The sequence below is a fragment of the Pieris rapae genome, chromosome 16, assembly GCF_905147795.1.
Source record: "Pieris rapae chromosome 16, ilPieRapa1.1, whole genome shotgun sequence".
In the NCBI taxonomy this organism is placed as follows: Eukaryota; Metazoa; Arthropoda; class Insecta; order Lepidoptera; family Pieridae; genus Pieris; species Pieris rapae.
This window is the reverse complement of record NC_059524.1, coordinates 9,762,387-9,778,275: the sequence shown is the minus strand read 5'-3', so window position 1 is coordinate 9,778,275 and position 15,889 is coordinate 9,762,387. Positions and strand designations below refer to the sequence as shown.

The 15,889-nt window shown below is 33.7% G+C and overlaps 3 protein-coding genes across 3 annotated transcripts in view; 2 read left to right on the top strand and 1 right to left on the bottom strand.

Annotated features, from left to right (window-relative positions):
- On the top strand, nt 1-6,588 carry LOC111001330 (NEDD8 ultimate buster 1). Its single transcript, XM_022271195.2, has 13 exons — nt 1-320; nt 459-715; nt 897-997; nt 1,235-1,353; nt 1,643-1,800; nt 2,086-2,282; nt 3,058-3,182; nt 3,655-3,818; nt 4,489-4,657; nt 4,730-4,804; nt 5,041-5,155; nt 5,230-5,308; nt 5,919-6,588. The coding sequence occupies exons 1-13, from the start codon at nt 195-197 to the stop codon at nt 6,043-6,045; spliced, it is 1,812 nt and encodes a 603-aa protein (XP_022126887.2). The 5' UTR covers nt 1-194; the 3' UTR covers nt 6,046-6,588.
- Nucleotides 6,589-7,106: 518 nt separating this feature from the next.
- On the bottom strand, nt 7,107-13,950 carry LOC111001328 (TNF receptor-associated factor 5). The gene is made up of 10 exons (XM_022271193.2): nt 13,612-13,950; nt 12,857-12,970; nt 11,226-11,365; nt 10,656-10,869; nt 10,400-10,541; nt 9,691-9,860; nt 9,355-9,550; nt 8,911-9,026; nt 8,515-8,670; nt 7,107-8,138 (listed from the first exon to the last, which is right to left on the bottom strand). The coding sequence occupies exons 1-10, from the start codon at nt 13,711-13,713 to the stop codon at nt 7,932-7,934; spliced, it is 1,557 nt and encodes a 518-aa protein (XP_022126885.2). The 5' UTR covers nt 13,714-13,950; the 3' UTR covers nt 7,107-7,931.
- Nucleotides 13,951-14,563: 613 nt separating this feature from the next.
- The window catches only part of LOC111000059, a 54,956-nt gene continuing 53,630 nt past the window's right edge, over nt 14,564-15,889 (top strand). Inside the window, exon 1 of the mRNA XM_045631582.1 lies at nt 14,564-14,674. The gene's annotated coding sequence lies outside the window, so the exon portion shown is untranslated. The remainder of the gene's footprint in view (nt 14,675-15,889) is intronic.

The window sequence follows — 15,889 nt, the reverse complement described above, 5'->3', positions numbered from 1 at the left end:
TGACTGTCTGCTTTGTTATTGTTAATTGTTTGTAAAATATTTCTAGCTCATGCTTAGAATTTTAATAATAGGTTTTATGAAATGCGGCTAAATTATAATATTTTAAGTATTACGGTCTCGCAATTATTTGTTTGCTGTTTCTAGATAAATTTGCTGAATACATTAATAATTTGCTAAACTGAATTACATCCACCATGCAAAGCAGTTTGGAGCACGAAGACTTGTTAATAAAACTACGAGCAAAATTAAACGAAGGTAAAATTAAGTTATGGGAACCTCCCTATGTATCTACAGAAGGAGATATGTCTCATAACTTTCAGGTAATTTATCTTTCAAATATTATTACTCGAATATCTCATAGATTATGTTTTGTTATCATCACATTTTAAATTGTAATCATTCTTCAATCATTAATATATTTTATTACTAAACACAATTGAAACCTTTTTATTTTGCAGGAGCTTGCAAACAGAATAGCATCTGAGCTATCTCTAGATATGACTATAGTTCTAGATGGTTTGCTTGAATTACAACAACATTCTGTTGATAGATCAAAAGCTAATGAAGAATTTAAAGAAACAGGATGTGCTACTTTGCGAGTTAAGGCTCCTGGAAGAGGGGAAAAAGGAGTATTTAAAGTCTTGAAGAAACTGAATGTTATGGGTTCAGAACTGATTGATACAATTTCTGAGGTGTTAGGAGTTGAAAACACAAGGTAATCTTATAGGTATCTTTGTCCTCTTATATATACCTATTATATAATATCATCTATATAATAGGTAAAATACTAAATTCTCATTCTTCCAATACAATAAAGTCTCATTATTACAGATCATCATTTTTTTTACAAAATATTCATAAAGATTGACAACAAGTTACATTTTTTATATTTCCAGATTAAAATTGATATTCAATGGTAAAGTTATAAACCCCACCTGCAGCCTAGAAGATCAAGGTGTTAAAAATGGAATTCAACTTATGGCATTAATTATGGCAGGTAAATTACAAGTGTCAACAGTTATAAGATAATAATAATTGTGCACATTCTAATTATTGTTTTAAAAGATGATAAAAATGTTAACTCAAGTGTTTTGGCACGCACTTGGTGAGTACCTGCACTACTCAAATTGCAACAACAACAACTTGTCACACCCCTGGTCTCTCTCAGAGCAAGGGTGCGATTAGTTGTCTATTGTGTTTTTTTGTAGTTAAGAGTATACCTGCCGGATTTCAGAAAATACAGAGGCGCTTAAGAGAGAGGATGATATGTATCTCCAGATGAAACGGACACTGGAGGATGCCACCCTGCTCTCAGAATGCTACGATGACCTTGGTGACGAGTCATATTTGAATGTTAGCTTGCACACAGTACCTCATACACCTTAGCACTTTGTGAAGTCAAAATATTTGTTGAATATCAACTGGTTTTCATATTTTACTACATATGTCATTTTTAAATATATTTTTCTTTGTTCTTTTGAGCATTTGCGCCTGTTGGATAATTGTTATTTTACCGAAGAGCACTAGTCTGTTAATTTATCAGTTAATCCTCCCATTAAACCCCAGTAATAGCTCAATTTATTTAAGTAATATTTTGTATAATAAGCAGTGTTACAAGTTTGTATAATGAAACATATTGCAGTTAGAAGACCAGACTGGAAAAACAGTGGATCTACCTAAGACAGAACGGAGGTCGTTATTCATAGGCCTCGCATTACACGAGAGGGGACGCACTTGTATAAAAAAGCGGGAATATTCATTTGCTCTTGTGTTACTTTTGGAAGCTGATCGACAACTCAGGTATTTTAAAATTTAATGATTATTGAATATTTTAAACAACTTTTTTATTTGATTTAAAATTTCAAATCAAATAATTTATATAAATTTAATTTAATAGATATAAATAACAATAGCCTCCTAGCGCACTCCTTTGTGCCTTTTTAGCCTTTTAACATAACTCAAACTCCAAACTCAAAAAATGTGTTAAATTGATTTTAAATTTAAGTTTACTACCAATTCGATAGTAATGACAGTACATAACTATAAACTACAGATGATTACAAATTAGTTGCAACTTCATTTCAGTGAATGTCGGGCCCAAATCCTAAACACGGTTGACAACTATGGAGTGCTGCAACTGGACATAGCGTGGTGTTACCTCGGCTTGCAAAGCCTTCAAGCCGCGAATGACGCGGCCGCGAGGCTCACGAAGGCTGAAGTGGCCTTCACCAATAGCTACGGACCAGAACAGCAGAGGCTGATCGCTCTTAAGGGCACGGATGGTGAGAAGAGTGTCTGTTATGTTAATGTTTGTATATTTATTGTTCCGATCTTATTTTCTTTATCCTGTGAGTGTCTTTTGTTTTGTTTTCGCCTATGGCACAGGCTTTATTCTTTTGATCATACCTTCTAGTCTTTTGAAGAAGATTGTTCTTTGAGTTTGTTTAAAAGCCTATTTGACAGTATGTAAAATATAGTGAATTGTGACACAAATTCACTGATTAGTTGAATCGACTGTGATCATTGATCGTAATATGTAATCCTACTGTTTTTGACCTAAATGTAAGTGTAATTTTAGAATAATACACGTAAAATACTTGGTGAGGTGCGAAGCCTTCTTGCCTTGCGTTTTACCATATACATTTAATATATTTTCAATATTATTATATTCAAAATACTAAAGTAAATACTTGATAGAAATCAAAATAACGACTAATTAATAATTGGGAATGGTTTCCAAAATCTTGACTAATAACTCATTAAGCCATCCTTAATATATCATCTTATGATATTTGGAATTTAAAGTTCAGATAAACAATATTGTATTACTCTGAAAATAAAGATTTTTATTTTAGTACTTATGCACTGTACTAATTACATTTACGTATTTTTCTATTAAACTTAAACAGCACTATTCTACCTGAAAATAAAAAATACGACATTATTTGCTAGCGACATCAAGTGTAAACAACAAGTGTAAGAAACATAGTTCCTATACATAAATATACACATTGGGTGGTGGGTAGTTTGTTCTACATTTTTTGGCTAATATTTCAGCCAACGAACGAGTACTCTTCATGCGGTTGTACCTACTTCAGGGTATCGTGGCCTATCATCAGAACAATAGGACCCTGGCTAAGGAGTTACTCGATAAGGCTGAAAGAGAACTGAATAACCTGAGGGTGAGTTAATCATCAGTATCAGTATGTAAGTTAAAACAGAGTGTGAGTTTAGTTTCTCATTTGAAACCATAGAAATTAATCTGTCTTATATAAATGATGCACGTCTTTCACCAATATTCAAACCTCAATATTTTTTCTTACTTAGAAATTGCTTATAATTTTTTACTTCAGCAAAAGAAAGAAGAATCGACCTCATCTTATGTTAAGTGAACTCGTGTTGCCTATACAACATTTACATTGCTAGAGGGCTCGCAAGTGTGTTGCCAGCCTTAAAAAGTAGAAAATAAATAATTGTGGAAATACATCAGCGGGCAGCTGTAATTTTGAAATGTGCCCGTCCGATAACGAATCTTCTTATACGCACGTTACGCATATATGAGCACGTTTAGCGTGCTTTACAGCGTGCGTGGTCACGGTAACTGAAAACAAAAGGTGTTGAATGTCAAAAAGTATCACGTCGGAAAAATGTCAGGTAGACGAGTCGTCAGTGCAAGCCCTAATGGAGTTGGGCTGGAGCGAGTGCCAGGCGTACGCCGGCCTCAGAGCGGCTCAAGGGGACGTGAACGGGGCGCATCATTACCTCGACTCGGCCACCAGAAGAAGGGAACTGGAGAGGCGGGCCAACAGGGATGATAGGTGAGATTGAAATCCATCCATCTCAACTCAAACTCAAATTATTGCATACAAATTAAAACCGCGTGACTTGCTAACGGCCGAACCCAATAATCAATCCACAGGCCGTGACAGTAGATTGATCTCCTATCTGTATCCAATTAAAAAGACCCTAAGAAGACAATCCATTTTTTAATATAAACCAAATAAAGTAAATAAAACCGTACAAATAATATTAAAATATACATGTTTAATACATACAAATATGTGTATGAAAATATTTTGTATGTTTATAAAAACATTGATGCATTTCGGAATCGCAGTGAGTGTCACAATTTAAACACAAGAAGTAGGAATAGACTTTCTTTTCCAGCTTTCAGACTTTATAAAACTCATTTTTGGGGAAATGTATTCAAATATATAACAAAATTAAAGATCATATTTGGTTAAATGAACTTTCATTCACTATCAAAGCTTCGCTACATAATTTTAAAGTTTACATCAAGGAAACCCTAATAAAAAAATTATATCATTTCAAGAATACACAAACTATAAGGATGTGTGGGCACACATAAAAAGATAAATGAATAAATATAACTTTTATAAAAAAATTAAAGTCTATAGGTGTTAGCAAGTACTAGAGAGATGTGGACCAATCGCAATCTCATGAATGTTTCCCACTTCGGTCTTTCAGAGAACAACGCGCGCTAGGACTGTGCGAGGACGGCAGCCCCGTCGACAAACAACTCACTGAGAGCCTCATAGCAATGGGTTACTCCAGGAAACTGGCCGTCCTTGCCCTCAGGAACTCCAATAACAACGTCACGGATGCTGTCAGGATCATACAGGAGCAACCCGAGTTGGTGAGATCTCACTCGGAATCTCTTTAAAATAGGAATAAACTAGGTTCTATTAACCTTGCTTGATCATGATAGTTGGAGGACAGTGACATCTCCGAAGAAGAAGAGTCGACAGAACCGGTGGAACTGGATAACCAACTCCTCGCTGAGGTGAGTCACATACATTAAATAGTATATTAAAAGCATGTTAATGTTTAAAATATTAAAATTAATTTTGTTACTTCATTTCGAGTTTTGACTGACAGCTGTCATTTTTTGACGTGTCAGAGATGGCAAAATTTTTTGAGTCTGAACAGAATTTTATTAAGTCCGGTGCTCCACATTTAATGTGGTTTTACGATAAATAATAATTACGTAAATATTTTCATAAAAACAATATATTTCAGTTATGTTCAATGGGGTTCGAGAGTGAGACGGCGAAATACGCTTTGAAGCTGAGTCGAAACGATTTGGTTCGCGCCTTGGACGTCCTTCACAGCGATGGGCCTTGTGCCGACCAAAGTGAGATTTTACCGAGTTTTAACCATTTTTACCGAGAGACATTCGTCAAGTTAATTTCACTTTTGTGTGTTCAGATGACACTAACAACCCGTCCACCAGCACCGAAGCTAACACCAGTCGGAAGAGGCAGAAAAAAGAAGAGAAGAGACGGAAGTGAGTACATTTTCCATTATATTAAATCACTTTTTTTATCACTAACTACGACTTAAATAAATTATCTTTGACATTCGGAAGTCTTACTTTAGTTAAGACTTTTATTTTTGAAAGCATGTAACAAAGTACATAATTATGTCAGAAGTGAGACTTCTTCGTAAATAAATTATTACTAAGACAAAAAGGCCCCAACACATGATCACTCCATGTATTTGTATATTATCTATATGCACAGTGTTTACAACAGATGTCAAACAGGCAGGAGGCTCACCTGATGTTAAATGATACCCCCGCCCATGGACACTCAATGCTAAGGGCTCGCGAGTGCGTTGCCGGCCTTTTCACATTGTATAATATATGCTGATGATAATATGAATACATAAGAAATCTGCGTTTACTGCACAAGACTACTAAACGAATACATCAACCAATAGCGTGTATTTTTCTCACCTCCCCCTTTCTCACTCCCTCTCAATCGCTCTATCCCTTTTCTTCGACAAAAACGCTGCACATCTTCGTGACGTTCCGTATTAAATTACCCTCATGCGCATAAAGAAGTTTAAAAAATATAATATTTATTTATTTATATAGTTGTTACATTGATCTTTAGGAAAAAAGCCCGACAGCTTGCAGTCCATCGATTAAGGCAGACCATACGCTATGAAGACGACGACTACCTCAGCTCGCCGCTCTCTGAGGAGGAGCACTTCCTGATACAATATAAGTCTTTATTGTAAACATATCGACATATAGAATGGATAACAATATTTATGTAAAAAGTGTTTGTTGTTTTTCATCGTTAAAGTCGTATTGAATTGACGTTTTCACAGGAATTGTTGCAAGGTAGTGAATTTACGTACATTGTATACTATTGTAAAACTTATACTGAAGCAACTTGCAAAATAAATGGTCACACCCAATAAAACTAGATGGCGCTGCAAAATTTTATTTATGGCTTTTGTTTTTGTTAAAGATCTATAACAAAATGCTGTAACTGTCCTAGTTCCTACTGCCAGACGTATGACGTCACTCGAATTAACCTTATTACAAAAAGTAACATATCTATATATCGCCGGACGCCGTCTCTTTCTATCAAATTGTATTTACGGTTCAATGAAAAGAGCCGAGGGAATGGGACTTAGTCCCGACTTTTCCACTTGGAACCATTTGGAAATGTTGACTGTATTTTAAATAAACGTAGTATTTAGTATATTCACGTGTATGTACGTTGTGTTTGTTGTCTATTTTATAAATGTTTTTAAATAAAATTGTTTTGTGAACGAATTCGTTTCATTGTGTTAGTAGGGAATCACGTTTGCATGATAACGCACAAGAGTTCAACGATAATAAAGAATAATAATAAAAAGTCTTTATTAATTTTAAGTACATTTTCTTTCCTATGTGTAAGATTTGGAAACCCTTTTAAGTAAAAAATACCTATGTCAGGGTCCCAGCTCTTCCATAAACAAACTTAATTAAAATAATGACATTATTTTTACCTATGCTTTTGAACCGTTTCCTTTTTATTTTTTATTTGTTTCCGTTATCATCACACCTGAGTGCATGAGTAAGTGTGTGCGTGTAAATGTGCGAGTGAATGAGTAAAGTGTATTTACATCGTGGGTCTCAAATGCAGCTCTAACACTGCATAAGGCGATAATAAGCCAGTCCTTTATTAGGGCTTTTAGGTTGTAGGCGATGAGAGGGTAGATATTAAGCAGCCTATTTAATTTGTTATAGATATAGTCTGCTTGTGTTCTATCTTTAGCGGATAGATGGTGTAAATTAAATGCCCAGATACATAATAAATTAATATAATTCAAAAAAGGATATTGTGTCTAGCGAAGTCGGTCCTTACGATCTGACCGACGACAACAAAACTATGTAATTATAAAACTTTCAGGTAAAAGTGTAAAATGAAATTAGGTACTTTACAAAGTGATTTCAATATATTTAAAGTCTCTTGCCGTATGCTTACAATTCCTACAGTACTACAGCACTAACACCAGGATTTCGAGTTACTACAACTAAAATCATTTGTCATGTATTCATAAATAAGTAGGTACGGTTAATAATTACACGTACACCACTAGTGAGACACGGAGACAGACATGTGTTAACCAATTACTATAGTGATTTAAAAATTGAAGCCCCCTAAAGTTTTAACGGAATAAACATATCTTCCCTTCTAAAACCCCTAAACACATTTTCAGGCGGTTTATTCTGAGAGAGCTAATCAAGTTAGAGGTTTTTATTTTTTATTTTATCAAAGTTTCCGAAAAAGTTAGACGCGTAATGAATCTTTAAAACGCAAATAATGCGCGAATGTACATTATGTAAATAACAGTATCAGCGACTTTTTTTAAAGAATAGGGTTAAGAGATGATAGCAGGCTCATCTGATGATAAGTGATCCAACCGCGCATGGACACTCAATGCCCGATGGCTGGCGAATGCGTTGCCGGCTATACAGCAATACAATTTATATGCGTGCGTCAATAGAGAGTCCTATTTACATTTATAAGGTTATTCTGAGAAATCAATATGTTTCTATATATGGCTAAAAATAAAATATACACCACATCGATTTAGATCGATCGACTATCGTCAGTCCATATTAAATATTATTGATTAACTATAAACTCAAAGAACATGACGTCGTTCTTAATATACTCGAATTTGTCCAGACTGGCGTGTGGTATGAAGATGTACTGTCTCTTCATTTGTATGATGCCTTGATCCAAACTCTCGGTTGATTTGCTTCTTTCGTTGGCATCTTCCTTTAGCTTTGATTTCCGACGGAGCTCCAGAGATTTCACTATGTCATTTGCCTAAAAAATATTATTTAATGAGATAATTGACACGATATTATCAGTTGTATGATGTTCCCACTGGAATGTAAGTGAGCACTACTCATACACTATCAGCAGATAGAGGACAAATCATTGTTTTTAATTTATTTTATTATTATTAATTACTTATGGAGTAATGGTTGCAGCTCCTTACAAACGTGTAAAACAAAAAACTTGGCGATTAAAAAGAGTGGCGGAGAGTTAATTGCCAGTGCCATTTGGTAGTGAATGTAAAATTAGGAGCATTTCATAATATATATTAATTATTTGACGTTCATAAGTGTAAATTGTGTTTCTAATTGTCTGTTAAGGCTCAGTAAAATTCATAAAAGTGAATGGTCTTCGTTGCGTTTACCTGACTTCGATTAGCTGGCTGGTCTTTTAGCACGATGTTAATATTGAGATCGCAAGGCCATTCCAGAAGTGGGTCGTATGGACCTGGTACCAACCGAACAGTACAGGTGATGTGACGACCCTTCCACTTGCCTATACCGTTTAGATTTAGTTCGGCCTGCAATATGTATTATAATATCTAGGTAATGTGCCATTAAAATTTCTTTAACTTAAAACATCTGATATCCTCCGTACAAGTCTTCTATTTATGACTTACGACAAGAAAGCATATTATCTAGTAAGATTTTCTACAAATTACGTCTCATGGAATGAATGTATGACCTTGAAAACGTAATATTTTTTCTTGTGTAACAGAAATAGGGATAAATTGTATTACGTCTGGTTTTATACAGTGTACCTTCAATGTATACCCATAGTTGCTGGTCCGGAAGAGTGGGCTTGTCAATACGGTGTCCTTTTCCTTTGCGTCCTTCATGCGAGACGAGAACTTATCAATCCTCCAGATGAACTGACCTTCAAATAATTAACATAATGTTATCGTGCGACTTTGGTTCACGCAAAACAAAACGCATTTCAACAAATTTTCTCTAACGCTATTCATTCTATTATTTACATGGTATCATCAATGGAAACGTTAATTAATGGCAAAAGAGTCAGTTAATTCAACTTCTGTTTTAATGTACATATCTCTTTAAATTATCAAGGCAATGGTTTTATTGGGCACTTGATTTACAGATGTTTACAGCAGTCGTTACACAAAAATATCAATAAACACAATACATATATTATATATAATAAAATAGTTGCAAATAATATCTTTATCAACAAATTATAATTTTACCAGTATGACTGCCGCTCTCTGGGTGTTCCAATGTCATTCTTGTCTGGAAATCTACTAGTTCTGACCGCATCTTGTTGTAACTTTTGGTTAGAGCACGTAGATCTCGTGAAATAATATCCATTTTATTAGAGTGTTCTGCTGCTTCAGCTCTCACATCGGCCGTGGCCACTTCCAGCACCGCCAAACGGTCAAATGCCTAATAAAATACTTATTTTAAAGCTAAGTCTTCAAAAACAATCTTACTATTTTTGTATTCATCGCTTTTGTACCCAAAATAAGCTTCCATAACTTTCTGATTATGTTATAGTTTATACGTGTTTTGGGCATCAAACTCACAGGATTCTCTGAAGCAGCATTTTGCAGTTGTACTCTGAGGGTAGAGAGATGTGCCAATTGCTGAGAAGACCGTCGAGCTTCCATCAGCTCGGCTTCCAATGCTGCTTGGTTTTCAGAATTGCGCTGTCTCTCCTCTTCCACAGTTTGCTTAATATATTCGATTACCTCTTCTGAAAAAGTTATGTTGTGAAAGTACATGACGTCTATGTGATCAAGTTAACATTACAACTAGTTATACATTCTAAATGAGAAGTGCAGGTGATATTTATGATCATAGTCGAGTTATGTAAATAATGTAAGTTAAGTTATATATGTATATTTTAGTTACTAATTAGAAGCGTAAACAATCATCACACACGAAGCAAATACGAGCTTTATAGTTTTATGATGTTAATATACAATTTGCGAGTGACTACACATTACATTCTCATTTCCGGTACTGTCCAAGTATCATTTAGATTTATAAACCCATAGATAAGCCAAGATAGATTTTTTTAACGTCGCCACTCTAATTCCCTAAACGTTATTACAGTTACAAAATTTAATGAACTCTAATATTAGTACATATTTTAAACAATTAAAGTCAATTATTACCCAGCTTCAAACAGAGTGTTTTATTAGATCTATACAAAAACCGCCACCAAACTTAATTCTCCGCTAAATTTATTATCGATAACAAAAAACAAGATTCGATATTTCTATATAATACCAAGCTTATTGATAGTCCTTATTCTATTGTCATGTTGCGTCAGTGCCTGCTCTAAGAGCTCTCTCTCGTTCTGCTCATGCACGATGCTGCTGATAGCACTTTCCAGTCGCATCGTTGTTGTCAGCTGCTGGCTTTGTAGCTCCTGAGCAAATGCAAATAGATAATGTGATATTTTGACAAAATAATGTGTAAATATAATCAAAGATGTAAAAAATTAGTTAAATAATATATGATATACATTAATAAGAGTGCATACTTGCAATGCCAGTTGCACATTAGAAAGGTCGTGCTTGAACTGCGCCGCCCAGTTGGCTGACCTCTCTGCCTCATCGTCCAGTGCTGCTCGAAGAGACACAAGGGTGGAGAGGAAATGCTGGGCCTGATTTTCCACCAGCACTAACTTGGAGCGAAGGTGTTCCAGTTCAGTTGATTGGATGTCGTGGTTGTTTGATTCTTCTGTTAGAACCAATCTAAAGGGAACAAGAGGGTATAAACTTATGCGGGGAGATAAAGAAATAACGCTATGGAAAGTTCCGCAATCATGTTCTGAAGTTTGTATGTTTTAGAAAGAAGTTCTAGTTAAAATATGTTTTCGTCTTCTTATTACGTGTATTGGTGGCGAATAAAAGCATCCAAAATGTTTACATTTTAGATGTGTCCTGTGATGTGATGTGTGTGGTCACGTCGCTTATTTTGTTCGTTTCCTGCTATAGAAATCTGCTATAGTGCGATATGTAGGTAGATGTTATTTCTGTTATTCATATAAAAGTTTGATAAGTTTAATATACATTCGATTTGTTGTGGATCTTAATATATTGTGCTTTACTTGATGTTAGCAAGTTCTTTCTCCAAATACGAGACACATTCCTCCAATGGGACAGCTCTAGGTGACCAAGTGTGTTTGTTCTGAGAAGGAGGTTCAGGGTCTGACACTCGGACATGGGTAGGGGATACACTGTTGCGATTCTGAAAATAGAAATAGGTAAATGAGTTTGTTGAATTATGATTTTAATTTATTAAATAAAAACTGAAAAATATCAGTGTCCCTATAAACCTTTTGGCGTGTGTCTCAGATTTCTGTATCTCTTTCAAGATCATTTGTCAATCTAATAGCAACATAGGTGCTAGCCTTCTGTACCTGACACACGCGAATGATAAATGCACACATAGATAGAAAGTCAATTGTTGCCCAGCCGGGAATCGAAGCTACGACTTCGGGGATGAAAGACTGATGCCGCTTATCTTAATTAAATTTTGTTACTTAAATAAAAAATAAAATTCTCTAATTAAAACATTTGAATCTCTTCTAAAATCTCTAATTAAAAGGTTAAACCCTTGGAATATCCTAATGGAGATATAATTTTTGTACGTTAAAGATGCATTAGCTAATCAGCTAGTTTTATTGCTGTGCAATGACGTAGTTTCTCGTCCGTCGTCGTAGAAGTCTTTGACTTTAAAATAATATTTCATAAGTAATCATATTATATACAATATAATTATTTAACATAATTTTATATTTATCCGAAGTTTCGCGCGCTTTACAGCGTGCGTGGTCAAACGAAGTTAATTATAAGTTTACAATAATACATAGCTTCAATCCGGTAAAAAAGTGTTTTCTTTAAATGTGTTAAAGCTATGTTAATAAAGGGCAATACTATTAAAAATGTAAATAACAGGCTGCCACCGCCAACCCAAAGCATTAGATACGTCTATCAAACTAAAAAGTAAAAGTTATCTTTTGGAATGTCGGCTGGGTTGGGAAATTAGTTGCACTGTCTCATATTTTATGTTCTAAGTTTGTATTTGTAATTTGTTTTCGTATTCAGTTTTTAAACTCTTACAGGCTTTTACACTAAGCACAAAGCCACTAACCTAACCTACCTATCTTTTTCGTCCTAATTAAAACTCTAGGATTGATCGGACAACGATTTAAAAACAGCCTATTAATATCGTGTTAACTTTAGTGAAACTTATTTTAGAATTTCATTAAGGTGAACATTAATATAACTTTTTTGCAAATATAGAAAAATTTTTTGTTTGCCATTACGAAAGAATTTTTACACATTAGACCTCTTCTCTCTGCCACCAATATTCCGATGTTAAAGCACTTTCTAATAAACTTTTTTTTTGAGGTAACACATGTCTTCGATCAAGATCAAAGCCTGAGCATCTCCTCATTCACCTCAAGATCGGAATTTCTTGAACTGACACAAACTCGATGTAAATGATGCGTAGATTTGTCAACAGATGGCACCCCATGCTGTTTGAATTCGTAAAATGAATTAATTTCATATTGTTATTCGATAACCTATACGATATTTTATTACTTATTCTGCTATTCAAGCACAAAAGAGATAACTAAAATCGGTCCAGCTGAGTTATAAGTGGTGTAACTAACACCACTTTGTTTTATATATTTAACTGTTTTAATTTTGATGATTACCAAGCTCCATTTACCTTATCCATCATGGGACAATCCTTGACGTGTGTGTCCCTGTGCTTCCTCTGAATCCAGGCTCCGCAACGCAATGGACACTGTTCCAATATGCTGCCGCACTGCTTTAAGTGGTTCTAGAAGTTGAATTTAATGTTTTGTATACAAATTGATGTAATGTGTCAATAATATTGTAATAGACATATATGGACGTTTCGTAATAATATTGTTTATCATCTAGTGTGATTTTTTGTCAATATCTTTAAGAAATAACAAAGATGGATTCACTGATAAGCATAAAGTATAATTTGTAGTACATACAATCGGTAAGACGTGCTCAAACCCAACTTAATCCCCTGAAATCATCTGCGTCAGGTCACGTATATGATCTGTGCAGCCTTGAATGGTTGAGATTCTTGTTCTTGAAATAGTTCTTTAAATATGATTTATTAAAATCTTGACTTTAGGTTTACTATTACATTAAAACTACAGAACTAGATAGATCATACTTTTGAAGCTTCTGGTTGTATTGAAAAAAAGAGAACGAGAAATATCTACTACTTACTGGTAATAGGACCATGCGGGCTATCATGGTCCGAATATAGAAAGGAATATAATATCATAATCTTTGGAGCACTGGCAGATTTATACAACAGAGGAAAGAGGTTTGACCTGGATTCAACTTTAGTGATAGAGTACTCTCATCTGCTGCATTCTTTACGTGTGTGTGTCATCAGTCGCCTTTTGATTCCCTTTGTAATACTAACTTGGTACTTACTTGTAATTTTCCCATTTCGAATGAATCATTGCAAAAATAGCAGGCACTGTCTCGCCCCTCGTTTTCAGTGATGTCACTCCTTTCTGTCTTAATTAAACTCATTTTTGACCCTATTTTCACCACAATAATTTAGAATTAAATTATGATCATGCAAACTACCACTATGGAGCCTCCATTATTCACTGTATATACATATTTTTATGTATATTCATATATCAATACAATTATGGATGTTCACTTAAACCAAATAAATGAAAGTTGTAAAGTCAATTACAAAACAATATGTTATTTTAATAACTATTTCCAACCGATTTGAACAATAGTTTAGAAGTGACTACAGTTGTGAATCAGTCCTTATCGGTGATATGAGATATCTGGCAATGTGCTTGATAAGGTGCTTCAATAAAATTAAACATTTTTTGTTTAGTGGGTCAAGGTGTTGATTGCTAAAATTTACTAAAATTCCAATTGCTTGATAAAAATTAAGCAATGACATTCGTAATAAACAATATAGTCCTAAACAACTGCTTCCGTAACTTACTTTTGAATATGTTTTTATGAGTCTATTGAGTTAAGGTCTCAGTTCGAATCTGAAAAATAATATATGTACCTAGTAGTAAAAAACGTATAGATAGATAGATAAACAGAATGTGATCTTCCTGCCAGAGGCATCAGAAACTAAAAAATATAATTTAAGCCTTAAAACAGAATCTTATTTTATATAAAAAAAATTAAAAACATATGCCATTTATATATTAATTTAATTTTTTAGTATCAAAACAAATTTACCTGATTCCTAAAATCGATTACGTTTTTTAATTCTTCCATATTCCTATTTCAACAACGTGTGTGTAGTCCACCCAAAGTAAAGGTCGTCAACTTATTTCATTATGCAAATGTACGGAATTGCGCTCGCGCAAGATGTTTGCTTAATTTGAAACTTCTGCAGTCTTTAATGTCGTGTGACAGTGAATGGACGGTGCCACACTAGTCGCTAAAAGTTACTATTTCGTGATAAGTGTTATGTGTGCACTGTGCAGTGTAACACAAAAAGGATTTTTGTGTAAGTTCTTACAAGTAATATGGTCCTAAAAGGTTTTTTGTTTACAGAAATGTAATTTACCTTCGGGTAATTGGGCAAGTTATTTATTTTACAATATAATTGGCCTTATTTAAAAAATATTGTGTATTTCGAGTCGCTGCGAAGGTATAGGCAACTTGTCTTGGTGTATTGATGTTGGTTGAAAATAATGTATTATGCCAAATAGGAGGAAAAATTTAATTATTCTTTCGAGAATTAGATGTTATTATTCATGAAACTTGTATTCTACATTGTAACATTGTTGTATTTTTATTGAAACGGAATTATAAATAAGATCAGAAAAAAATAAATCTAATTTGTTTATTATGTTTTTATACGTAACAGGAGGCAAACGGGCAGAAGATACAACTGATGTTAAGTTAAATCGCCGCCCATGGACACTTACATTGCTCGCAAGTGCGTTGCCGGCCTTTAAAAATGTACTAGCTAGAAAGCAAATACTTTGATTTTGATAATATTAATGAAGTCTTTTATAATTATTACATAGATAGTATTAAATAACGATTAATTTATTTAATTTTCTTATGAAAAGAAGGTTATATTTATTGTAATAATAAAACACCTATCTAAACAATAATTATATTAACCCACAGAGGCCTTCCGACTGAAATTATACGTTTTTATTATTAGCAAAAAAATCTTTTATTTAATAAGTGTAATAATAATTCAAAGACACAAAGGAAATTTTATTCGATTCTTAGTAGATTTTAATGCAATAAAAATTAAGTTTAATTCATAATGATGATAACGTGACGCAACTAGATAATAAGATGATTTATCTCTGTAAAAACTTGTTTATGTTGAAGAGTATGGTTTGTAAATTTTGTTTAACGGATCGACGGCGGAAGGTTTTCTTACCCGATGCAACTTTACTCATTTTATTCATATTAATTCAATGTTTGTTAGAAGTACTAATTAAGTAAGTAATAATTTTAAAAGCAAACATTAATATATCTATATTTAAGTAACTATATTTGTGTGTGTGTTTTATTAGTTAAATGAATTTTATGTCAATGTCTAAAACCTGAATTTCAAATTCCAAATAATTTTAATTAAGATTTTTCAATATAATACTGTAACATATATAACAAAAATGTGTTTATCTGATATTGAAATTATTCATTTGTTGAAGTGTTTTGTGTAAAAATATATTGTCTTGATTTTACTCCTTTAACG

What these genes read in the sequence shown, in the direction of transcription:
- LOC111001330 (XM_022271195.2), top strand. Translation starts at nt 195, where the DNA reads ATGCAAAGCAGTTTGGAGCACGAAGACTTGTTAATAAAACTACGAGCA. An exon ending in TTAGGAGTTGAAAACACAAG is followed by an intron (nt 716 to 896) that starts GTAATCTTATAG and finishes TTATATTTCCAG; the next exon opens with ATTAAAATTGATATTCAATG. An exon ending in AAAGAAGAGAAGAGACGGAA is followed by an intron (nt 5,309 to 5,918) that starts GTGAGTACATTT and finishes ATTGATCTTTAG; the next exon opens with GAAAAAAGCCCGACAGCTTG.
- LOC111001328 (XM_022271193.2), bottom strand. Translation starts at nt 13,713, where the DNA reads ATGAGTTTAATTAAGACAGAAAGGAGTGACATCACTGAAAACGAGGGG. An exon ending in TCGAAATGGGAAAATTACAA is followed by an intron (nt 12,971 to 13,611) that starts GTAAGTACCAAG and finishes TTCAACTTCTAG; the next exon opens with AACCACTTAAAGCAGTGCGG. An exon ending in AAGGACTATCAATAAGCTTG is followed by an intron (nt 9,861 to 10,399) that starts GTATTATATAGA and finishes TAACTTTTTCAG; the next exon opens with AAGAGGTAATCGAATATATT.